This window comes from Doryrhamphus excisus, linkage group LG18 (assembly GCF_037039965.1).
Source record: "Doryrhamphus excisus strain RoL-2023G ecotype Guam linkage group LG18, RoL_Dexc_Guam_v1.1, whole genome shotgun sequence".
NCBI classification, from domain to species: domain Eukaryota; kingdom Metazoa; phylum Chordata; class Actinopteri; order Syngnathiformes; family Syngnathidae; genus Doryrhamphus; species Doryrhamphus excisus.
In genome coordinates, this window is record NC_136374.1 from 15120744 (window position 1) to 15145133 (window position 24390).

General features: G+C 43.4%; 3 protein-coding genes across 5 annotated transcripts; 1 reads left to right on the forward strand and 2 right to left on the reverse strand.

The window, feature by feature from the left end:
* Window positions 1-12438, reverse strand: nisch (nischarin). 2 transcript variants are annotated; one of them, XM_058055034.2, is made up of 28 exons: window positions 12227-12438; window positions 11788-11871; window positions 11372-11554; window positions 10320-10368; window positions 9719-9882; window positions 9535-9630; window positions 9361-9456; window positions 9132-9284; window positions 8981-9049; window positions 8674-8859; window positions 8375-8503; window positions 8178-8291; window positions 6789-6945; window positions 6373-6467; window positions 6102-6181; window positions 5755-6015; window positions 5334-5632; window positions 5018-5223; window positions 4551-4933; window positions 4298-4476; window positions 4132-4195; window positions 3633-3765; window positions 3413-3560; window positions 2483-2599; window positions 2221-2385; window positions 1970-2142; window positions 406-584; window positions 1-325 (listed from the first exon to the last, which is right to left on the reverse strand). In XM_058055034.2, the coding sequence occupies exons 1-28, from the start codon at window positions 12305-12307 to the stop codon at window positions 1-3; spliced, it is 4368 nt and encodes a 1455-aa protein (XP_057911017.2). In that variant the 5' UTR covers window positions 12308-12438. The 2 variants fall into 2 exon arrangements, with proteins under 2 accessions (XP_057911017.2, XP_057911019.2); XM_058055036.2 differs by lacking the exons at window positions 1-325; window positions 406-584; window positions 1970-2142; ... (9 more) ...; window positions 5755-6015; window positions 6102-6181 and having other exon boundaries at window positions 6781-6945.
* Window positions 12439-13680: 1242 nt separating this feature from the next.
* LOC131106196 (uncharacterized) lies at window positions 13681-15015 on the forward strand. Its single transcript, XM_058055040.2, has one exon. The coding sequence runs from the start codon at window positions 14137-14139 to the stop codon at window positions 14683-14685; it is 549 nt and encodes a 182-aa protein (XP_057911023.2). The 5' UTR covers window positions 13681-14136; the 3' UTR covers window positions 14686-15015.
* A 1857-nt stretch (window positions 15016-16872) lies between these two features.
* On the reverse strand, window positions 16873-24121 carry hgh1 (HGH1 cochaperone). 2 transcript variants are annotated; one of them, XM_058055039.2, is made up of 11 exons: window positions 23986-24121; window positions 23594-23711; window positions 23388-23526; window positions 23137-23274; window positions 22923-23074; window positions 22694-22794; window positions 22482-22580; window positions 22324-22415; window positions 22123-22245; window positions 21822-22003; window positions 16873-17404 (listed from the first exon to the last, which is right to left on the reverse strand). In XM_058055039.2, exons 2-11 carry the CDS (start codon window positions 23701-23703, stop codon window positions 17401-17403), a joined length of 1140 nt encoding a protein of 379 aa, XP_057911022.2. In that variant the 5' UTR covers window positions 23704-23711; window positions 23986-24121; the 3' UTR covers window positions 16873-17400. The 2 variants fall into 2 exon arrangements, with proteins under 2 accessions (XP_057911022.2, XP_057911020.2); XM_058055037.2 differs by lacking the exon at window positions 16873-17404 and having other exon boundaries at window positions 21281-22003.
* Between the last annotated feature and the right edge of the window lie 269 nt (window positions 24122-24390).

Here is a 24390-nt window from a genome sequence, read left to right on the forward strand (position 1 = left end):
TCACCCAGTGAGCTCCACAGGAAGCTCTCGGCTGCACAACGCCTCCCACTGGCGAGCCAGGAGCGAGATGAGTCTCTCTCTGCTCTCGGCTCCCGGGACGAAGACGCACCATTGCACCTCACCCTCGGCTCCCCCGCCGACGCCCCCGCAAGGCAGCGTCTCCTCCCCCTTAACAGCAAAGTGGTCCATGGTGAGGTGGCAGAGCAGGTCCGGGCCTGGCAGGTCGTCAAACACCAAGGTCAGAGCCTGAGGGTACGTTTGGTAACCGAGCAGGATCCGGTCCAAGTCCCGGATCCTTCGAGCTTCACGCAGCTGATACCGTTCTCTGCGGAAGAGCATGAGGAGGGTGATCAGTTTACTACCACTGTTCAGTTAATTCTTCTGCGTGGTTTCCTGCATAGTCACCTGGAAGGAGGCTCTTTGGCAAAGTCAGGAAGAGGATAGCTGACATAGTCTTCATCCAACAGGAAGACATCCGTACTGGTCAGGATGAGAGTCCGAGGCTGGAGGATGGGTGAGTGGGCGGAGCCAAGTAATGAGGAGGATCCTGTGAGGGAAGCAGCCTGGTCGTTAGGCATCTGGACCTGCAAGGAGAGAACGTCAACAAAAGGTGAAACTAAAGGAAAAGAACATTGGAACTTCCTCAGTCAGGCAAAAGCGCTTGGCAGTGAAGTGAACCCAGTATTCATTCACACACTGGCAGTGGTACGCTCCATTACCCATATTAAACATGTATCATTTCCCAATTATGAAATAAACAGGAGAAGATGATAAGGATATAGTAAGGATACAGAGAACATACTAACTCCTTATTTCTAAAATGACAAATACTTCAACTTGCTGATATAGTTCATCTTCAAACAGCTAAAATAATGCATAAGGCTAAAAATAACCAATTAGCTAAAAATGTCATCCAATACTTCTCTACAAGAGAGGAGAAATATGATCTCAGGGAAGAACTACATTTGAAACACTTCTATGCTAGGACTACGTGAAAAAGCCATAGCATTTCAGTATGTGGAATCAAACCATGGAATGGATTGAGTAAGGAAATCAAACAATGCACAACGATGAGCCAATTCAAGAAACAATACAAGCAGTTGATGTTTGCTAAATACAAGGATGAAGAGTCTTGAACCAGTCATGATGTGCTATATATATCACTATATTGACACTTACTATGGTACACATTATGGCATTGGATGCTCATATCACCTCGTACTTCGTTACGTGATTAAAAAATTAAATTAATAAAATTTATTATTATTATTATTAATTATTATTATTAATAATAATAAATAAAATGAAAATGAAAATTACAAACTTAAATTATATTAGGATAAACATTAAAATTAGAAAAAAATTATTGTGAAACTATATTATGAAAGCAGGAAGTGAACAAATATAATAATATAATAATATATATCACTATATTGACACTTACTATGGTACCCATTATGTCATTGGATGGTCATATCACCTCATACTTCGGTACATGATAAAAAAACATTTTTTAACTATATTAGGAAAGCAGGAAGTGAACAAATGTAACAGTTACTGATTGTAAAAGTACCAGATGGAGGGGTAGGATTTAATAAGCTTTGCTTCTTCCTACTCCTTTTGGACATGTGGAACTGTGAACTGATTATGGGATGCATTCAATTGTAATCTGATGCATGTTCAAATGAAATAAAACCATTACCATGATGAGGCAGTAGGTTCATGTTTGCTTTGTGTATAATTTTAGTTGTTTACCAGATCAACAATTGTCATTTTAGGAATTTGTATGTTCTCTATAACTGGCACCACTTGCTAAGTGAAGAGTACTTTTGTAGTTATGTCCCCATATCAAGACACAGTAACTTAGATATGGTAACACTAGAGAACAATAGCGAGTTTTTGGTCCAGAATGAATTTTGCTTTGTTCAGCATTACAAAACCGCCACATGTGGCAAGTCATAAAACTCACCTGAAAGACCAGCAGGTACAGCAGCACATTGAAGGAGCGTGACGATGAGGATGCCGTACTCGCTGGGGTCTTCCTCTCGGCCACGATGAAGGTCAAGTCTCCCATCTCTTCCTCACTGGGATAGACGAATTTCACCCTGCTGCAGTGGACCAACTCGTAGTTGTGCATCTTACCTGCATGGGGCAGACATATTGACATCAGGGGGAAAAACTAGCAAAGCAATCCTCAGCTTTGGAGTGGACAATCATTACCTGTGCTTATGTTGGTAAACTGGGAGTAGAAGTCCTGCTCTGAGGGCTCTGGAGCGGGGAGCTGCTGCTGCTGCAGACTGAGAGCAGACATCAGTTCCTGCAAAAAGACGCCGGTCCCGTAAATGTCCCTGCTCAGACAGCACACTATGTGCTCGGCTGAACGACCTGCAGAGACACCAATAAAGAGAAAGGATCCATGACGGTGGTGTTGTGCAGACCTCTATACAGATACTGGAGACCAAGTGTGCGTAGACTTGCTGACCTACGAGCCTGAAGTACTGATCAAACAATCCCACATTGACAGAAAGCAGCTCAGAGAGTCTGATGGTGAGACAGCAGCAAAGACAGACGCTCGTGTCTGGATCTGTCACATCCATGGCTGGAAGACAAAAACAGAAGTGAGATTCAATCTACGACACTAAAGACTTCCTAAACATGTCCGTCGGACGTGTTCTTTTGACAGCTTGAGTCCTTGTAGGTGGTGATAATGTCAAGCTTTTTTCCCCAAATGCTGGCGCTGGTGGGTCGCTGCTCAACTTGGCCAAAAGTGAAATTACATTCCTCAACACACACTCCTTTATCTGAATAAGCACTAATATTTAAATCTCCAATGCTTCTATGCAGTTTCATGAAACCTGCTTTATGGAACATAACTTCTCACCTAGCTTAGTGCCACAAATGTTAGCATAGATTATTAAAATGTACAAAATATTATGAGTCGTGACATATCAATTGAATTGTCGGCACTGATTCATTTGCCACATGAATTTGCTGGAAAAAAGGTGGATAATTTTCAGATCAATTAAATAAAATTTGAATGAGCTCGGCTGCACGGTGCTCGAGTGGTTAGCGCGCAGACCTCACAGCTAGGAGACCCAGATTCAATCCCACCCTCGGCCCATCTCTGTGTGGAGTTTGCATGTTCTCCCCGTGCATGCGTGGGTTTTCTTTTAGTTTTAGTTTCCTCCCACATTCCAAAAACATGCTAGGTTAATTGGCGACTCCAAATTGTCCATAGGTATGAATGTGAGTGTGAATGGTTGTTTGTCTATATGTGTCCTGTGATTGGCTGGCCACCAGTCCAGGGTGTACCCTGCCTCTCGCCTGAAGACAGCTGGGATAGGCTCCAGCACCCCCTGCGACCTTCGTGAGGATAAGAATGAGGAGAACTATGAAAGATACACATTTCTACCTGGGAGGCAGTGTGTGGCCGCAGAGTCTTCCAACAGGAAGTAGATGCTATCAGTGGAGAGCAACAGGCAGCAGGTGAGTTCAGCCTCAGGAGACGTATAAAGGACCACGGACAGCCACAAGACCTGTCTCAGCTCCTCCCCCTCAGACTGGAGAGGCACAGAAAACCAGTATCAAGTCTGGACTTTAGTTTTAGTCATTCGTCATTTAGTGTATTCTACCAATGCTATATATTTGTGGAAGTAAGTCAGTAGCTGATCCCCATCAAGCCCAGCCAGGAGCTTCAACCCTGGAGAAAGACCCGGCGTGAGGTGGGGGGATGGTTGGGTCTCTTCCAGTGGGAGACGAGAGGAGCTGCAAGAATGAAGTCGTTAGGAAGGAATATGAGAAAGGAGCACCACATTTTTTATACATGGCGGCCTAGTTTTAGCATCTTGGCCACGTTTAGTGGATCTGGGTTCAAATCGGCGTTGGGCATCTGTGTGGAGTTTGCATATTCTCCCTGAATTTGTGGGTTTTCTCCGGGTACTCCGGTTTGTTCCCACATTCCAAAAACATGCTAGGTTAATTGGCGACTCTAAGTTGTATACAGTTATGAATGTGAGTGTGAATGGTTGTCTATATGTGTCCTGGTGACTAGTCCAGGGTGCACCCCGCCTCTTGCCCAAAGTAAGCTGGGATAGGTTCCAGCATGGGGATTAAGTGAATGAACAGACTTACCTCTTGGTGCTGTGTGATTTTCTGCTACATGTACAACAGAACTGCTTACTGGTTCTACAGGGACCTGATGGAATACGGAGGAGTCAACGTCAATGAAAAGGATAACAATTCATTCAAAATACCTATGGAAAATTCTGTTTTGTTCTAGGTCTGAGTCTGTGTTCACCTCCACTTCCTTGATGTGGCAAACATTTGAAGGAAAGTGGCAGAGCAACCATTTTCAGCCCCTCCAGAGTTCCCCTCTGCTGGCTCAGTTCTCCCAGAAAGGCGCTCTTGTCTTGGGCCAGGGGGAAAAGTAGCAGCACCCTCTGACCACCCAACAGCAGCTCCACTAAATGACTCCACCTAAGCACATTGTTGACAAGTGTCTTTGGAATTTGACCTTGAAGTTTTCACTGTCCACCCCTCACTCTCTGTACCTGTAGTGGTGGTTTGGGTCCTGGCAGAACTCGACATCTGCTTGAGGAGCTCTCTCACTGGGGTGAAGCACCACTGAGCCAAGAGGCACACGGACCAGCCTGTAACCAGAGGAGGAGGTAGCGAGCTCTCTGAAGTCTATCTTCAGTACCCAGAGGTGTCGGGGAGTGAGGAAGAGGAGCGACGGGCAGGTCGGCCCATTCGTGCTGGGTAAAATGTCCAACAGGAGTGGGTGTGAGGTGGTCATGGAAGAGGAGGATAGGAAAAGAGTCAGGTAGCCTCTCTGGGCTCCCCGACTCTCTTCCAGCTCCCAGGAGTTCAGGAGGGAGTGAGGGAAAAGCTGGGGGGCGATGTGCATCTCTAAGTCAGGCTGACACTCCGCTACCTGTTAAACGAGTGACAAGTGGAGAAGTTTAGAGTTTACAGCGATGTAACTCAGACAAGTGCAGTTACAGGTCGCATATCTGACCAGCATCAGTCGTTTCAGCTCAGCTGTGGTTCGCTGGAGCTCCTGGACCTCGGAGAAGAGGTAGTAGCGAGCGGGACTGGACTGGAGCCCGAAGGCCAGACATGAGCCAGGAAGCTCGGCATGGAGTTGGAGCTGGAGTTGAGAGAAACGCAGCAGTAGGTCCACCTGGAGACTGGACAATACCTCCTCGGTCCAAGGACTTGGGTCTTCATTTGCAAACACAAAGCAAAATTAAGATGTGACATGCATATCACATTTCACAATTAACAGCAATTTGTTAGGTTCGTTAGTTTAGGTTTATTAATGAGTGACTTACCTGCATCTTGATTGGGGTCTTTGATATCGTTTGATAAGTGCAGCAATCCCAGTAGCTTCGCCGTCAGCACCAAGCACACTATCTTCTGCTCCACCGCCTCCTCTTCCACCTTGAGACAGTAGCACCACAGAACACTGTTGACTTGGACTTCCTGTTCCAGCTCATCTTCATCACAGGGGTTCAACTGAGGCCCACTTGGCCCTGTCGGAGGAGTAGCGATCGGTGTGGACGAGAGCGAGTCAGACTCCTGAACCGAATCATCCAGTCCCATCTCAAAGTAGCCATCCCTGGAGTTTGGACTGCAATGAGGGAGTATTTTGTATTTGGGTATACGTGACAAAAAAGGTAAAAGGTACAAAACAAATATCCCAGAAATACAAAATGGAATTAATATTTTAAAAGTTCAAGTCCTGGTAATTACCTTGGGGAGCCCACTTCTGTTCTTTCCACATGGGAAGAACTCTCTGTGGATTGACATCCCTCTTCCTTACTCTCCGTATCCATCTTTGCCTTACGCTCCTCCTTCAAAGCAGCGCGGAGACGCTTAGAGAGCAAAGTGATGAAGCGCTGGTTGGTGGAAGTCAGGGAGAGGAGGTGAGGAGCAAGCAGAGGACACCAGGTGGCGCTGCAGCCGGAGCAAGTGGCTTCAACTGGTCTGGAGGAAGGAAGGGAGCATGTGCAACTGGAAGACAAACGGAGGGGGGGTAAGGTGAACATGGATTTTATTTTTGCTACACTACGACGGCATCACACTTATTGGATACTGACCTGTCAGTGGCTGTTGTGCTAACAGTTGCAGTGGAATCACAGTGCGAGTGTTCAGAGAGGAAGCCAGCAGAATCTCTGTCCTGCACACAGACAAATACAAACCCCAAACGTTGCTGCTCATGAACATTCAGTGTTGTGCATCCACAGCTTTGCCTTGGTTAACAATGCTCTATTATTAAGAACTTCAAATGCAAGGCTGCAATGTATTAAACTGAGCACACACTAAATACGACAAAGCCGAATTAGTTGTCATGATAATGAGTTGTCTAACCTGGGTGATGACAGCAGATGTGAGGTGTGCGCCGGTACAGAGTGCAGGTGGGAGGATACTTGGCAGAGTGGCGATTTCTTCTCTGTCAGTCATTTCTTCATCAACAGCAAGAGTTGCAGATGGGAAGTGCAAATGTGAGCTAAATTCATTCTTAGCGATGTCGTCATTTATTGTGTCTTTACATGAAAATGCACAAAAATAAGACGATTAAAATCTATACTATGTTCAGAACAAACCCACACCACAGATAAAAGGATAAGGAGCAGCTGACTGGGAATATGAAGAACTGATTGTTCTTCAAGTTACCCCAAATTAAGGAGTTTAGATTTAGACATTGTGTCTTCTACATTAATCAAAAAAAGAAAGAACACTCCTCCATCCGCCAATCCTGCACAGCCTGATACATACATGATTACCTTGGCTGGCGCAGGCAGCCTGGCGGGCCTGACAGGAAAAGGAGGGTATGGAGGAGGTAAAAGAGGGAGGGGCGACAACAGAGGTACAGGAAGAGGAAGAGGAGGGGGGAGAGAGGCCAGGAGGTGCAGCAGCAGACAGCCTGGTCTCCTCACTGATCTGACAAGAGGACAGAAAGGAGGAAGCCTTCAGAGAGCAAGCCACCATCCGCATCATCAATCAGAAGCTCCGTTAGTCTTCCTTTTAGTCTTAAAAATCCCACTGAGATGGTGCATCGGGGACATAACAGTAGATCCAGTCTTTATTCACCTGTCTTTCGCGCTTAACCCAGTGAAGCAGGGCATTTTTTTCCCCTCCAGAAAACCCCAAGCAGCTCATCGGCTGTGTGATAGATGTGTTTCTCTGGTTGGTGGTGTGAGGTTGGAGCAGCTAATCTAAAAGTTACAACTGTAACAAACACTTAAAGGTAAACTGCACTTTTTTTTAAATTTTGTTTTGCCCATCATCCACAATTCTTATGCAAGACATGAACACGTGTTCTCTTTTCTGTGAGTTCTAAAGATATAAAAACAGATAAAAAGAAACCTCATTACTGCACATAATGGGACACACCATGCCGCTATAGTACTACATACTGTAACCATGTAGTAACGAGTACATTCATGATAACATGTAATACTTAACAGTATTTTGGTCCTTTTAAGCATCAAGTGACAACAAACGGCAACATTAACTTTTCCAAACTCAACAATAAGAACACAACAGCAGCAGAACCAATATAAAGTATTATGTTTTGGTAGTGGCCTGACGCACTGTGAGCATGGTGCTGACGAGTGTGTGGTGAAGCTAGTAGCTAGCCGGTGTGGCGTGGCAAGGTGTCAATATGCCTGTAACGTAGTTCGATCAGTGAAACGATGATAATAATAAATACAATGTTGCTGTAGCTTGGTTAATATGCAAGTCACATTATATGTGAATGGAGTGCATCTTAGCTAAGTCTTTTTTTTAATATCTCTTTTTATATCTTTAGAATGCACATTCAAACACACATGTTCATGTCTCTCATAAGGATTGTGGATGATGGGCACAATTCCAGAAATGTGAAGTTTTTCCTTTAATCGGGTTTGTCACACAGTATGACGGTGGTAGAAACACAAACAGAAGATTCCATAGTAATTCACCTGCCACATGAATCAGTGTTAGATGTCAGAATGGCAAAACTACTAGACATGTGTGATTAGTAAATGAGGATCGTAGCACGAAATCAAGACAGCAAAATAAAGCCACTAACAGGACACATCAAAATTCCCTGGGTTAGTACTTACACAACTAATTTGTTTCTAATCCTATCAAATATCAAATAATGATGCATGTTGCATGACCAACATTACCTTCTTGTCACTGCTGCTCATACGGTCTTTGACTTGTTTGGCTTTTTGAATGGCCTTTAACACTTCCACTGTGTCCAACTCCTTCTCTGTTGTCACCTTACTATCCAGACAGACCTGACATAGAGATGCAGGATGATTAAACAATGCATTAATGAGGTCACAAATAATGGCAGTGCAGTGAAGAGGTGGTCCTGTACCTCTGCTGCACGGTCGCCAAACTGGGCCAAAACTTTTGTTCTGTAGTCGGGGATGATGCACATGGGGTTAGAGGATAGGTTGAGTTTCTCCAGACATGGCAGAGCACCAATGTTTTTGATTTCCTCCAACTGCACAAACACACACACAAACACAAATTCTGCATAAACAATCCAAATATATGAACTCTACATTAAAATCTTGTGTTGTTGTGTTTAGTTGACAACTTTTGTCCACTGTTTGTCTACTTATTTGTAGTAGAAGTTTTTGGGCAACCTGCGAGGGCAGCGTGGGGGACTACCTGGGCCAGCTGGTTGTGGCTGAGGTCCAGGTTGACCAACGAGTAGAGTTTGCTGAGGCCTGTCAGTTGGTCCAGCTGGTTGCCAGACAAGCTAAGAGTTTTGATGTTGCCCAGACGGGTGTGAGCCGCCTCCAGTATGCGCAGCTTGTTGTAGGACAGATCCACATGCACCAGGTTGTACAGGTGCTGCAACCACAGAACAGGTTGTTGATGAGTTGATGTGGTTTTCATTCTAGCACTCCATCAGAGCCAGTTTGCGTGAAATCAAGACTCAGTTGTTCATTATTTCTTCCATCCCGACAAGTACCTGAAGGTTTTCCACTGAAGAAAGCTGGTTGTGGCTCAGATCGAGAAACTCCACCTTTGGGATAAGTTTCTACATATTGTGAGATATTGAAGAAAATTAGAGACAAGACACGAAAAGCATGTAGCGATTGAATATGGAGGCTGTGTCTCACCACTGACTCGTCGATGGTGCTGATGGCGTTGTGGCTCATGTCCAGCGTGGTTAGGTTTCCCCACAGGGGAACAACAGCGGTCACGGGGCATCCAGACTCCGCCCCCTCTGCTTCCCACTGTGAGAATTCACTTGCTTCCGGGACGAGGATCAGCTGAGGAACATGGCCAACAGACATTATTAATACCTAAGCTACATCATGCTATACTGTATGTACATTGTAACTATACCATCATGGTTTCTGTGGAGTGGTGGATATTCAGTGTGGACAGACTTGACCTCAGAGAGGACAAACCTCCAATTTGCTCAGAATTGCAATTGCTGATCTGAGGACAAGCAGACAGAGACAGATGACAGACTACACTTCACCGTAGGCATGAATTGTGAACTTGAGAAGTGGTTACCTCGATCTGCAGCAGTGACTTGAAGAAAGACAGATCAAAGGGGAGACTGTTCTCCAAGATGTTACTGGTTCCTACTGGACCTCTAGTGCCGGAGATCTGATCAACAGATATAAAACAGTGAAAACACAAAACCACTCTGCTGGTGTGGGGATACAGGAGCATGACGTTTAGGATCAGGTCGGACCTTGAGGTAGCGCAGCCTGCAGGTGAAGTCCAAGATGTGTCCCAGGTCGGTCTTGGCGTCCCCGTTGCAGCATGTCGGTTTGGCCTGGCGGAGCTGCTGGGAAACAGCGTGAAGCTGCAGCGGCCGCAGCAAAAACACCTCACCAGCCTGCAGCAACTGCTCACCTACGCCACAGAGATATGAGATTAATACATTTTAATCTTAGCTACAAAAACAAAACAATCACGCCTTGTGGATAAACTGCCATTGATATTTCTGGTTCCTACATTATTGTCTAGTTCCCAGTCAAAACCCGTGGAGAACAACTGGGAGTGTGTGTGCATCATCTTAAGCTATCACCCAATTACATGCTGTAATTAACAAATCTGGTGACTTAAGACAAGCCAATTAAGCAAATTACAAACGGTGATGGTTCGAGTTTGAATCTCCCATAAATGCAATATTTCAAATTATTTCCCCAATTTCTCTTATGCTATGTAAACATAGTGATAGTCAGAACCAGCTGAACTAAACAAAACCGCCAAAAAGGAAGCACTCGGCTGCAGGACCTTGATTAATTATTGACAAGGTCGCAGAAACTTTAGACAAGAAGAACGGAAACCTTGATGAAACAACTCCTCAGCCAGTGCCGCCGTGATGCCGTTGATCTCCTGAAAAAGGAAAAGCAGCCTAGTGATGCTGTCTTTGCGATAAATGAATCATCTTAGTTGTAGCTGAACATAAAAAAGGAATGCCTGTAAAGAACTAAAGCGGGGTACACACTGTCGCCAGTCACATTGTAAAATCTAAAATCCTTTTTTTCTAGTTTTATACATAATTGTATTCTAAAAATGTGTACAGTAATGTCAAACTAAGGGACCTCTCCTGGACCCCTGTTTAGCTTGATGTAGATTTTGCCTTACGTGAGCCTAGTGCATTGTATCTTTCGCTTCCTCAAGAGTGGTGTGCAAGGCAGCATTATCCTCCAATAATGCCTTAATATCATCCTGTAGAACCTTGATATCATTGCGTAATGCTCTGATTTTCTCCATAGGGTTTTTAACATCCTTGAGAGCAGCGTGTAAGGCAGCATTATATTCCAGTAGTGCCTTGATATCATGCTGTAGAACCCTGTTATCCTCGTATAATGCTCTATTTTCCTCCATAGGGTTTATAAGCCTACTGAAGCGCAGCATGCAAGGCAGCATTGTCTTCCAATGATGCCTTGATATCAACCTGCAGAACTGTAACATCCTTGCAAAATTCTCTATTTTCTTCCATATGATTTTAACCTCCACTAGAGCAGTGCAAAAAGGGTCAGTGTTTCAGGCTTGAATTCTCAATCATGTTCACATGTTGCATAGCAGAGATCACATGAGGATGATTATTTACTGCCTTGAGGACTTTGGCAACAGTGGCCAACTGTTGTACTGACATGGTCATGAGATAAACTAGTGGTATCACAACAACCTAGATTAGACACCGCTACAAGGAAAATAAGCACAATTCACTTAATACAGTAAAATGCAATTATTTCCTATGCGGTGCCTTACTATCAGAGAACATGTGTTTTTGTTTAAAAGAATGATAAAACCAAACAGTCTATGATATACTGTAAACTGTGTCTTGTGTCCAATCAGTATAGGCTGAAGTTGAATGCCGCAGAGCACTCACGTAAAGGTTAAAGTGGAGGAAAGTGGCGAGTGCAGTGGGCGTGGCTTGTGGGAACTGCTGCAGTAGCGTCTGCAGGTAGAGCTCCAGATCTTTCTGACGACGCTCCACAAGACTCTTAGAGTTCTTGCCCAGCATCTTCTTGGGAGGGAGCAGACGTCGGTCTACTTTGTTCTCTGCTGTCAACTAGAAGGAACATATAATGGTCATAATATGAGTACAATAACCTGGATGAATGAGAATATTCAAAGCTATGATGATAGCAGTTCCAACACTTGGCACATGGCAGTGAATAGTAACATTATTAACTGTTATAACTGTTTGGGTGTTGTTTTGGAAGACATTTTTCTAAAGTGCCCTGCTCCCAGACAGCTAAACGTAACTTTAGCATGAGTGATACACCTTTCTAACATGCTTACCTTCTCGTGGAGGTCGTGGAAGTCACTGTAGCGATGCTTCACCGTCCATTTATGCTCTCCAACCATCACCTCGATGATGTAGACCTGAAGCACCAAATACACCTAACCTGAAGCTGGTGATAATGTTCAGCAGGGCTAAAACATTGTTGCATGTTGACGAGGTTCACTCTGAAAAAAGTCAATTTTCACTATGTAAAGCATGTTTCTCTCAGTCGTGTTGTTTTGTTTATTGTGTAGCAGTCGGCTAGTTAGCAGTTAGCTTGTGTCTTCCTGTCCGATTCATGTCGCGTGTCGGTGACAAGAAGTTTAACGCAGGAATAATAACTGGAAGATTTCAACATGAGCTAATTAACTTATAATATCTCGCCGACAAATTAAAGCAGCAAGCGACGAGCTCGGCAACCGGGCGGAAGCAGAGCTGAAACCGAGCCTTGTTTACCGTATAGTTTTCCACCAACTCCGAGCCGACAACACACAAATTTCTCTCCGGAAGCTCATCTGCGAACGACACAGGCTCCATGGTCGTATCGGGACACGGAATATGATTTGTCAGAGTTTAAAAAGCAGCATTTAAAACGGCTTTCTGTGGTGGAGGGTGTCTTTCCGTTGGCCGTCTGCCGCCATTTAATTTGTTGTCACGCCAAGCAGCTGACTGTTTGAACTGAAAAACTTTATTAGCACACATCGCTTGACAATTTTACACAGCCCTGTGCTCCGTTTCATTGCCGTCTGTTCACTAAAGCAGTGATTCCCATCCACTAAATTATTATATTTTACTTAATTGGTCCGAAAATTATTATTTATTTCAAGTAATGTATATGTGTTCGGCTACCTGTGTCAGCGACGTGTAGTGACAATGAAATGTTCAACCACAAGATGGCAGAATGTACACAGTTGCGGCCTGTGTAGCCACCTGTTATTAATTCAACAGACTAAAACACTTTTTGAGACAGTTTTGTTTGGTATGCCATGACAGTTTTGTAGCCTTAGATCAATAACATTTGGGAAACAACTGCATATTGCAATAATAATTCCAATTTATAGTTGTAAGCTTTAAAGTAAAACTGTTCGTTTTGGGAAACGTGCCCATTATCCGCAACCCATAGTTTCTAACTGTTTTTCTCTCTTAAGAACGCGCAGGAAAAAGACTTGGTGATAGATTCACTCACTTCTGTTCTGTATTTTTGGAACAATATGAACAGTGGCGTCTTTTCCTCAAACAAAAAACATGTAATGGCCAAAACCAAAATGAGTGCTCAGTGAGCAAGTGAAACTGACCTAGTCGGTATTCTGGATCTCAGCCACATGGGGTCACTACGACCACAAGTGTTTCTCAACAAAAAATGAGGTTAAAGTAACATTTAATGACGTTTTGATTGACGTTGACAGAGGTAATAATATAACAATATGTTTAGTATTGTGTTTGCTGTGGTGAACACCTGCACACCATCATACTAAAAGGTGTAGTCATCGTATTCTATCCATATAATATACAATCATTAGCACGTTGTTAAATTAATATACCAAAAAGAGAATTATTGTGGAAGTGTACCTAATGTGTTAGCCAGTTCTTCTGCTGCTGGTGTCAATCATCACAGGGGGCGGGACTAACACGATTTGGATCAAGTTACATCTGCTGACAGAAGCAGGGCGAACCATTTGCCTCGCAGGGGACAACACCTCCTTGGTCGCAAATCCAGTATACGTAAAACGTGCATAAGCGTGCTAATGTATCACACTGTGTCGTAGTTACGCGATAACAAACGAGAACGTGTAAAAAGTCGTTGTATTAGAATGTATTTTAAAAGCAGGGGCGGTCGCTCCTGTATACGCAAACCCCATATTGTACCACAAAATGGATCCTCCCAACCATTTATATATTCTCTGAAGCAGAAGCTGTGTTACAGTTCCTGCTGACCGACGTATCAGTGTGCCACAACGCTTAAACAAACAAAAGAAAAACAGGCTCTGAAATTAAGCTGGACAACACCAAAAGCTCCGCAGCTCACTTTAAACTACTAGACTAAGCTGCGAGGAGCTCTTTTGAAGTCAGGCGAGGCGAAGACAGGCGAGGCCGAGGAGGGCGTGTCAGGGAGCCACCAGGCGAGCAGGCAAGCTGCCGCTGCGAGGAGAGGAAGAGCAGGCTATGCACCAGCCCAAGCCAGAGGTCAAGAAAAAAAGCTCCAAACTAGTAAAAAGGTAGACTGTGGGAAGGAGCGACAGAGCTCATTTGAGATCTCAATCCCCCTCTTAAAAAAAAAAAAAAGAGAGCACCCTGTCTTTGTTGTCTCTGGGGAGGAGGAGGATGTAAAGGGGTGCATCATCACAGGGAGAGAGGAAGACCAGAACATGCTCTCACAGGTGATGTGCAGGACGGCCTGCAAGCTGCAGGCTGATTCCACAGAAGCCCCCCGGAGGGACGCCGTCATCCGCTCGAAGCGAGTGCTCCATCGGAGGACAACAGAGGGGGGAGGGTACCAGAGAGGGCCCAAGCATCATCCGCTCAAGAGGTCTGCCATGATATGCCTCCGGCCCGTCAACATCAAAGGGAGCCGAGCGAGGGGCATGCGGGCCCCTCAGAACACCAACCAGTTCCTCATGCATGAGAAGTACCAGATGATGCACATGCGCTCTGATTCCGTGGGCAGCGACAGTGGAAGCTGCTCAGACACAGACTCTGAGCTCACTGACATGGACTCGTACCTGGGTGCTCTGGAGAACGCCAGAGGAGCCCTCCTGGACAATCCAGAAGCAAGGGACGAGCAGGACCCGCAGAAGACAAGCCATGTCGTCCATGAAGACAGCATGCAGTACTTTCCTTCTGAGGACGACCTGATGCAGAGTCAGAACTTCATGCAGAGGGACTTTGCAGAGTTCTGTGACTTCTTGACTTTTTGAGAACCAAACTTGAAAATTCAAGGTCAGGTTTTAAGTCCATCCTTTTTTTTTCCAAGGTTGGTTTGTGGACTTGGGAAGTGACGTTGTATTCTCCGAACTGTCAGTGACACTGATGTTTGTTTTTTTTTTTGCTACAATGTTAAAAGTGATTTATGTAAATAGCAGTAATGGATGAAGACAATGTTGTTATTGCTTGTACACAAAGGATGGTGGGCGTGAGCTCAAGCAGCCAATCAGCATCCGGTTGCCTCTTTGTGGCTGTTCCTGTATGGCTGATGCTGCCTGTCATTAAAACTTGTAAATACTTAAATAAAATGTTTATGTGTTGATTGCTTTTGCTTTAGCTTAGTGATTCAATTCGATAATTGACTTGCTTGACAATGTAGTTGCAGAGTTTATGATGCCATAACAACTAGATTTATTTAAAGCAATCTGGGTCAACGTATACTGCTGCTGCTCTTACATATCCATAATGCAAAATTAAAACCGAGTTATCATCACAAAACTATGGGATCAGCTGACAAGCGACTTAATCTGAATGCCAGTCACATTTGCTTTTTTTCTATTCAGAGACACGTCTGGGCACAGAATGGAGAGTGGATTATATAAAGTGGAATAGGCTGGTTGGCCACACCCACTCAGGACAGGCTTTTTAAGCCTCTTTGTGTGTCATAAACCAATCAAGACTGATCTGGGCATTTTTTTTTAAAGGGAATAGAGTTTAAATTGAGTATATGACATGTAGGTGTAGATCTTTATAGCGTGAGCAGGAACCATGTTTGGTCGCTGGAGTGGGTGTTCAGGAAGGAGTTAACTTTTTCGATAATATCCCTTTTTTGGTCCCACATGGCTTCAAAAGCTGGGCTAGGTGTGGAATAAAGTGAATTCAGTAAATCCCGCTTTTTGTAAGGGTTACGTACCGACCCTACCAGACTCTAGAAATATAGAGTGCATAAAAATGGCCATTTTTGATGCATAACTCCTCCAAACCTTGAATTTACAATTCAATTTTGCATAATTTGCAGTTGAAAGTGACTGTTGGAATTATTAGATTCAGTTCCGGTGACGTCTCGTTTCTATTGCCATTGTTCACCAACGACAGAAGCAAATATTAACACATTTGACATAATGAAAAGTATAGGTACTTATCACTAATTAAAAATAATGATAAGCAACAGAAAATAGGACTCAAATTACGGGCTAATGGGCCGCTAGCATTACTCTGGAGCGGGTATAGGTTCCAAAAAAAACTCAATTTTCTGTTGGATATATGAGAACCGGAGCAGACTTACAGACCACAAATGCCAGATTTTCAATGTCCAGTTCCGCAAACTGACTTTAGCGTCCCCCTGCAACCCTAGTGAGGATAAGCGGTATAGAAAATGGATGAAGGGATGGATAATGTTATATTAACTGCATATTAATTGGATAGTCTTATTAAATCACTGTATATAAATGAACTAATAATGAATTTTATTTGTAAGCAGCTTTCAAGAACGCTGCACATAGACCAGGTTAAAAGCGATGTTGCGTGGAAGTATGCAGATCGGGTAATTGATGCGGGAATGGAATGAAAGCAAGCTATGATGGATGACACAAAGACTCATAACCTGAGAGGGGAGGGGAGACTATGGCGTTTTCGATGCTGAGGGAGAAACCGGCAACTTTGGATACTGTAGGTTCTGTCTGTTGAGTTTAAGGAAATTTGAGGTGAGCCAGGATTTGATTTGAGCTAAGCGGGGGGCGAGGGAGGCAGGGAGGGTGGACTTTAGTTTGCTGGAGAGATAGAGCTGGGTGTCAATCTGCAAAGCAATGAAAATGTTGTATTTACAGAAGATTTTGCAGAGAGGGAGAAGGTAGATGATGAAAAGTAGTGGTCCCAAGATAGAGCTTTGAGGCCTGAAGTAACGTGAGGACTGGGATCTGTGGGACTTGAGCTGAATGAACTGAGTGCGGCCTGAGAGATAAGAATGAAAACATCTGAGGGGGTGTGGCTGATGCCGATTGGAGGACTGTCTATGTTGGAGGATGGAGCTTGTGTCAAAGGTCGCACTCAGATCGAGGAGGATGAGGATGGCGAGTAGATCGGAATCCGCTGTCATGAGTAGGTTCCAGTATGTAAATATGTTGCACTGCTGATCTACACGCCATTTCTGAGGTTACATGAATATGCTATTTAATCAATAATTCAACTTCAACAAAGATGTTATTTGGTACTTCAACTCCTTAAAAATCTTTAGAGATGACATCATTACTGTATGAACTCGCACAAACTTGTTGAACTATTTAACTAGTACAAACCAGTTTACTCTCATTGAGCCCGGAGCTTTCAGCACCTCAATCAAATGCTCATTAACATCCTGTATGTAGTACATGTAAGAAATCAATACAAACAACAATAAATAAATAAATAATAAAAATAAGGAGAAGAGCGAGCCGCCTGAGCCTACTCCAAAGACCTTTTCACCTCTGGATCAGCTGATGTACTCAGTGAGTAGGGTGAAATTCTCCCTGAGGTGGTTTTAGCTAACACACACACACACACACACACACAGGGTCACACTAACTTGCGCTGTGTTTGCACAGTTTCTTATCAAGCACAACATTTCCACATTTCCAATGTGTCCCACCTGCACCTGTGGCTACTAACTCTACTGGTCCTGCTGGTTCTGTTGGTCTGCACAGCAGCCTGATGAAGGTCTCATTCAGAGTGGGTCACCTGCCAAAAAGAAACACACGGTACAGTCATGGCCAAAAGCTTTGAGAATACCACAAATATTAATTTCCACACTGTTTGCTGGCTCGGTTTTATAGCGGCTATTAGCATATGTTCCAGAATGCTATGAAGAGGGATAAGATGAATGGCAATAAATTGCAAAGTCCTTCTTCGTAATGAAAATGAACTTAATCCCCAAAACAAAATTTCCAGTGCATTTCAGCCCTGCCACAAAAGGACCATATAGACAAACAACCATTCACACTCACATTCATGACCATGGGTGAAAAAAGACATTTGACTGGCTCTGAAAAAAGTCTGTTAGAGAGATGCAGGAGCAAATGAAATAGATAAGGTATTGGCAAGTCAGCAATGTACCAATAAAATGTGTTCTTATAAATAGTCAAGAAGTAATATTTCTATATGTAGTTGCATTATATTTGTGCAAAAGCTGACTTTTACTTTCTTGAGCTCAGTTTGAGCTTTATTGATTGGATTGACCCAGAGCACTGAATAACAACACTCAGCCATGCATTACAATTCCCCTAATTATGGTGTACACGGGGTTAGAGTTACACAACAAATTTCCACAAAACTTTCCATTTATTCTAATTACGAGTAAGTTTTGACTATTTAAAAATGGCTACCTTTAAAAAGGTGGCTTTTGCACAAAGTGTTTTTCCACTGAGAGGAAGTTGTCGTCAAGGAGTCAGTCAGCTCAGGTTTCCACCACAAGTGAACCGGCTGTGTGTGTGTGTGTTCATGGACCCTCCCACCATTGAGGGTCCTGGGGCAGTTGCTGACTTCCAAAAACTATTTTCAACCACTCACAACTCCAAAAATGACACAGGTACTTTCACAACAAAAATAGGTTTTATCATGTATTATTTAAGTAAGCCAATATGCTTATAGTTGATCTTGTGATGCATGCGATGGTGAATCATACATTTATAGGTGGGAAAAGTGGAAAAAGCATAATAAGGTCCCCTTTAAGATGTAAGACATGGAGATGAAGACTAGTCGCCTTCAAAAAACAATTACTCTGGAGTTGCTTATCCTTCAATTATTGTTTAAAATATGCTTTTTCCACTTTTCTGACCAATAAATGTAGTTTAGAAAGTTCTATTCTCCTATTAAACGACGCCAATGTTTCAGATAATGAGGTTTGTGAGCCCTGAAAGAAGTTTGGGATGGCTCAAAATGCTTGTTTTCAAAGGGCGTTCTAACACTGGCGGCTTGTGATGTCACAGATTGCCAAGCTTCCTTATATGGGCATACACAAGCTCTGCTTCTCTGTTTATGGTGTTAGCAATGTCTCCCAGGAAGTATTGGTGTAAGGAAGACATCAGACATGAGTGGTTAGAGTTCCTGATTCCCTACCAGCAAAAAAGTGGTTAGCGCGCAGGCGTCACAGCTAGGAGACCCGAGTTCAATTCCACCCTCGGCCATCTCTGTGCGGAGTTTGCATGTTCTCCCCGTGTATGCGTGGGTTTTCTCCGGGTACTCCGGTTTCCTCCCACATTCCAAAAACATGCTAGGTTAATTGGCGACTCCAAATTGTCCATAGGTATGAATGTGAGTGTGAATGGTTGTTTGTCTATATGTGCCTTGTGATTGGCTGGCAACCTCGCCTTTCGCCCGAAGACAGCTGGGATAGGCTCCAGCACCCCCACAACTCTTGTGAGGATAAGCAGTAGGAAATTAATGTCTTTTTTTTTTTTCTTGTGTATCAGCAGAATGGCATCCATTTTCGAAATGCGTTTAGAACTTTCAAGCCAAATACTTCTTCTCAAGTAGTTCCTTCAAAGCAGTCATCAGTGAAATGATCACTGCAAAGAACAGAACTCGAAAGGTGTGTTCATCTGCGTCTAATTATTAAATCTTAGTGTTTTGGAAATGAGAAAAATTCACAATCCCACTTGGATACTGTGAACATCCAGCAGCAACAACATTTTGACGTGACTACTATTTTGATGAAAAATGTACTGAACCAAGCATTTGTTTACTCTGCTTTAGCTGAAAGGCATTACTTTGAGAAGTTCACTTCTGGTAATGAGGCTGAGCTGCAAGCTAGTTTTTTTTTTTAAGCAAAGTGGATTAATCTTGACAGGGACCCTTTTTGGGTCTGCAAGACATCATAACACTTTGCTGCGGAACAAAAAATTTAGAAAGTGTGGATTTGGACACACAAGACTGTTCAGACTCGCATGCTGGGCATTTTACCGACTTGTAGAAAATAAAAAGTGGACTTGCCAAGACAAGTTTTGTTTAAAATAGACAAAGTTAACATTATTTACTTTCAGCACAAATCAAGAATACTGGATATTTTTTTTTGTTGTTCATTCATTCATCACTCCATCAGACCTTAAAAACCAACCTTAGGTTGTCTGCAGGAGGGGAGGAGGGAGAGTAGGAGAGGATTGACTTGGAGACACACTTTGGAGTGGAAAAGTACAGCGGCCCTCTCAGGGGGCGGAGACTCGTGTGTGGTATACACAGCACAACCAATCAGAGCGCAGACAAACAAAAGCGATTGACAGCAGTGGCATGCAGCTGACAAGTCTTTGTATGAACTTTTAAGATTGTGTCATGGAGGAGAGGCGTTTACTACTTCTTATAGTGAATGAGTTGTGTTGATGAAGTAAACGCAACATGATGAACGTGACAAGTGAAAGGGGATCAGTTAGTTGCTGAGTAACTTTCCTCCATGACGGTGATGAAAGCCAGTCTACTCACACATACACCAATATAAAAGTGACATGAACCTTGACTCCAGTCCCTTACAACTGCTACCTCAAGCATCCAGTCTGACACTATATTGAATTTCAGTTCAAAAGCACTAGCAAGAAACATCACCTCTATCGATATGAACTTTCACCTTTGACACATCCAGTGAAAGGCATATTAATATCCAATTATCTTAAAATCTTCAAGTTTAAACGGCCATCTTGTAGGAAACATTTTAAAGATGAACTTTTCTGCAACACTTATTACACGTATTAACCGCTTAATTTCTTTTCACACTCACTAAAGAATAAAATGTATAACCTTTGCATTACAGTGTTGTTATGGTTTAGGATGTTTTGTGTTCATCTACATATTAACGGTGGTTATCTTCTTTTTCCACTCCTGTGACAGTTAAGAATGTTACATTAATGTTAATGCTAGTCTCACAAACCCCACCCTCATGTCCTGAGATACTAAAAGCAAAAAAAAAAAAAAAGTCATGCTGGTATAGTTAATCCATGTCTCTGCTGTGCAAGTACTAACACAAGGACACTTGTTTTTGTTCTGGCAGCCTCCATAACGCCTTCAGCACACACACACACGCAAATTAGGTTACGTTGCAAGTCACAGCGCACCCTACTGTATAGAGAGGGGCCATTTTTGTCTGTTAAGTTTGTTAATTGTAATATTAAACGACGAAAATAAAGGAATAACACTTTATATTCCAACATAGCGAGTGCAGTATGGCATGTTCAGAGCAAGTGGCTATTGACATTCTGCACGTTGCTGTATAAACGTATGTACTCTGGTCGTACTACAATATCAATAAAGTTATTTTCAATCCATTGTTATTTCACAGAAATTTCACAGAACTGTATATTTTTCTAGCTGACAAGTGAAAGACATACATAGTGTCCACGTTGACGTGAACAGTATTGATAAATGAAATATGACTAAAAAGGCTGTTTTTAAACTATAAAATGACGACGGAGATTGTCACACGTCAGGCACGTACTGCCAGGACCCAAACACGGAAGTGAAACAGGAAACCGAAGCATCCGATTGGCCCTCAGTTGTTTCTTCACGCTCTCTTTACATTATTCAACCGACTGTCTTTAGACGGTGTTTATGACCCGTACGTAGACGCAGTGACACGTTTGGTTTGGTTTATTAATGAGTCTTTTGAGCAAAGTAACGTCAACAAAGCGCTGCTTTTCAATTAGACACAAACATTAACTATTGGCATGCAGCTCGCAAAACGGCTTCCACGATAGTTTAAGCCAGGAAACTATGAGGAACTCTTGACTTTGAAGCAGGAAATATTGTGACATAAACACAGCTAGCAGGGACTGGCTTGACCGCTGGCGCCATCTGCTGGCAAACTGCATGACGTCACAAGGCAGTCACCTCAAATTACCAGAAGAAAAGTAATTTCTCCTTTCATTTAAAAATTCCCTATAGGTGAAGCGTATGCATTTATGATGGTGCCACTTTTAAATATGTACCAAAATCTAGATTATAAATGCCACCTCCATAAAATGTTTGATACTATTTCAAATGTTTATAATTGCCAAAAAGGACAAACTAATTGTAGCATCATCGCCCTGTTCATTGTACACCGTGTGCTGTCATATCGACATGAATCTGCAGTTTAAATATGAAATATTGACATATCATCTTGCATCAGTCCTGCCTGGTTTCCGTCCCCTCCTCATTGACGTCACCGTCCTCGTGTCTTTGTCTCTTGTCCTCCTTGCTCTCCAGCTCCTGTTGCTCCTTGGCATCGGCCTCCTTCAGCTTCTCCTCCACATGGTCAGGAATCTCCACCTCCATCAGGTTCTCCATGCCGTGCTCAGGCTCATCTCCTATTAGCACCTGCACGAGGAGGAGAGACAGGGGGCATGGGTTTGTTTCTTTGTTTTGTTTGGACGCAATGTCCATTCTACAGTTTTGGACATAGTATTACAAATTTGAAGGTCAAATATTCTTCCTACCTGGACTAGTTTTTCACAGGCTGCTGTGACCTTTGTGTCCGTTTCCCAGCAGTGGAACTCCCGCATGATGGGGTAGACGTTTTTGTCTTTGAGAGTCTTCCGGCCAGCCTGGGTCGCAGTCAGCTGTAACATGACAGGACTAGCGGTTAAAGTTATGAGTAAGACGAGCATGATAGGCTCACTGGTGTGTTTGTTTTCTACCAGCAGGAGAGTCTCCAACAGCATTTTCCTGATATCGGGGTCGTCTTCTCTCTTCTTGTCTTCTGGGAGGTACTGAAGGTCTACTGGCAGACCTGCACGTCATCGTCGTACGTCAGTGAACTCACACATCTCAACAACCACATAACAAAAACACACACCTTCATTTTCTTCCTCACTCAGCTCCTCTGGACCAGCCAGTGGCAGCAGAAGGAAGGGCAGGATGTCCACTGCATCGCTTAGCAACCACTCGTGATTGGCTGGGGGACATAAAGGAGACAGGGGACATGAGGACAATGACAAAGTTACAAAGTCAACAGTGCTTTGAAGCAACCTTTCCCCATAATCAAAAACGCAGATGTTGGTGTCTTACCGTAATCAAAACAGCAGTTTCGTAGGACACCGATGACTCCACCCCTCCTCACCACTGATGTTTGAAACTGTGTGAAGGGCAACAACCGCTGGATGACACACCTGCAACACACATTACATAAAAAAACAGTGCAGGACTTTGGTGTAATGGTGTCGTCAACATTCAGTATTATACGGGGCGAGTGATTGTCTTTGAAAAGAATCATTACCAAACTTGTGCTGTCAATCACCTGTCTTTGTCCATCAAAAAGAGTCTGGCCTCAGGCAGCTGCGTGAGGTTGGACAGCAGAGGAGCCAGATAGTGGAAGTTGGCGTTCTTGTTGTAGCCTTCAGTACAGAAGATGTCCACCAGCTGAGCAAGTCCAACACCCTCCTGGAGCAGCTGGAACAGAAACATTTTGTGAATATCTTTTTAGGTGGTCCATGCAGGTCTGGATGGTCTACCTGAAACAGAGACTTGCATGTCTTTTGGTGGCGCGTTAGGTTGGACAGGATGCTGCAGATCTGATCAGAAAAGGGGAAGTCTGGATCCATGACGTTCTTAAGCAGCACAGGAACAACGTTAACATCGTTCATGAGGACCTGAACGGAGAAGACATTGAAGACTCAAACAATGACCGATAGAGATTGAACAAAACTTTTGGAGCGTTGCAGTGGAACAACAAAGAAATTCAATATCAATCAGCACAGGTCACCTGGTGCAGAGTCTCATCGGCCGACAGGTTGATCAGGATGTGGTAGCAATCCTTCACTATAGCAATGGACGGGTCAGAGGTCAGTGCAAAAAGCGCACTAATTAAGTCGGGTTTAGAGCGCAGAAAGCGGCAACCATCCCTGAACAAAAACAAATAAATGAAGTAATAATGTGAAGGCACTATCAGTAACGCCATCCGCCTCTCACCTGTGTCCTGACAGTCCCAGAATGTAGTCGGTGGTGTGACCTTTGACATCAGGCCGGGTTCCAGGCGCCAGGAAGGAAAGAAGCTCTGTAGCCTCAGAATCACTCAGCATCTTCAACACTGTTCAATAAACAACAAGTAAACATTTTACATTTGGTCCAAATCTGTAAAATACCATCATCTGGGTTTGAAAAACACCAGGAAATGGAGAACTGTTAACAGCTTTATTAACAAATTCAGTATTTCTGAAATAATAAGTTTGGTTGGATGAACGTTAGCTTAATACACAACAGAGCTGTCATTTGGCCTCACCTTACACCGCTTAAAACACTGAAATAACGTTTGCGTCCGTGAGTAAAGTATTTAAATATTTAGAATATAAATAAAGTCCCACCTTTAGCTTGCTAGAGGGCAGCTGGTTTCATTCCGAGTAGTATTCTTCGATAAAAACTAACAGTCATGAGTGTTAAAAGACCCGCACGTGTCGGAAAAAACAGCGGCAGAACCAATACGCCTTTTCCGGGTTCTTCTTCTTTAGTTGTTTTAGTTGCGCTTTGCTGTCACCTAGTGGTCAATGCGTGACACTGACGTTTTTCGCTGAAATTCATATTAAGGCGAGACTGAATATAAACCTCTCTAAACCTAAAATAATCCATTATAACCCATTGATATTTTGACATAATGACTTATTCCGTTGCCTTTGGTAGTCAGACTACTTAATTTCTAAATGGATGCGCACAAGTTCTCAATAAAGTTGTAATTTGACAGGACAATATACAGTAGTCTCCTATAATGCACA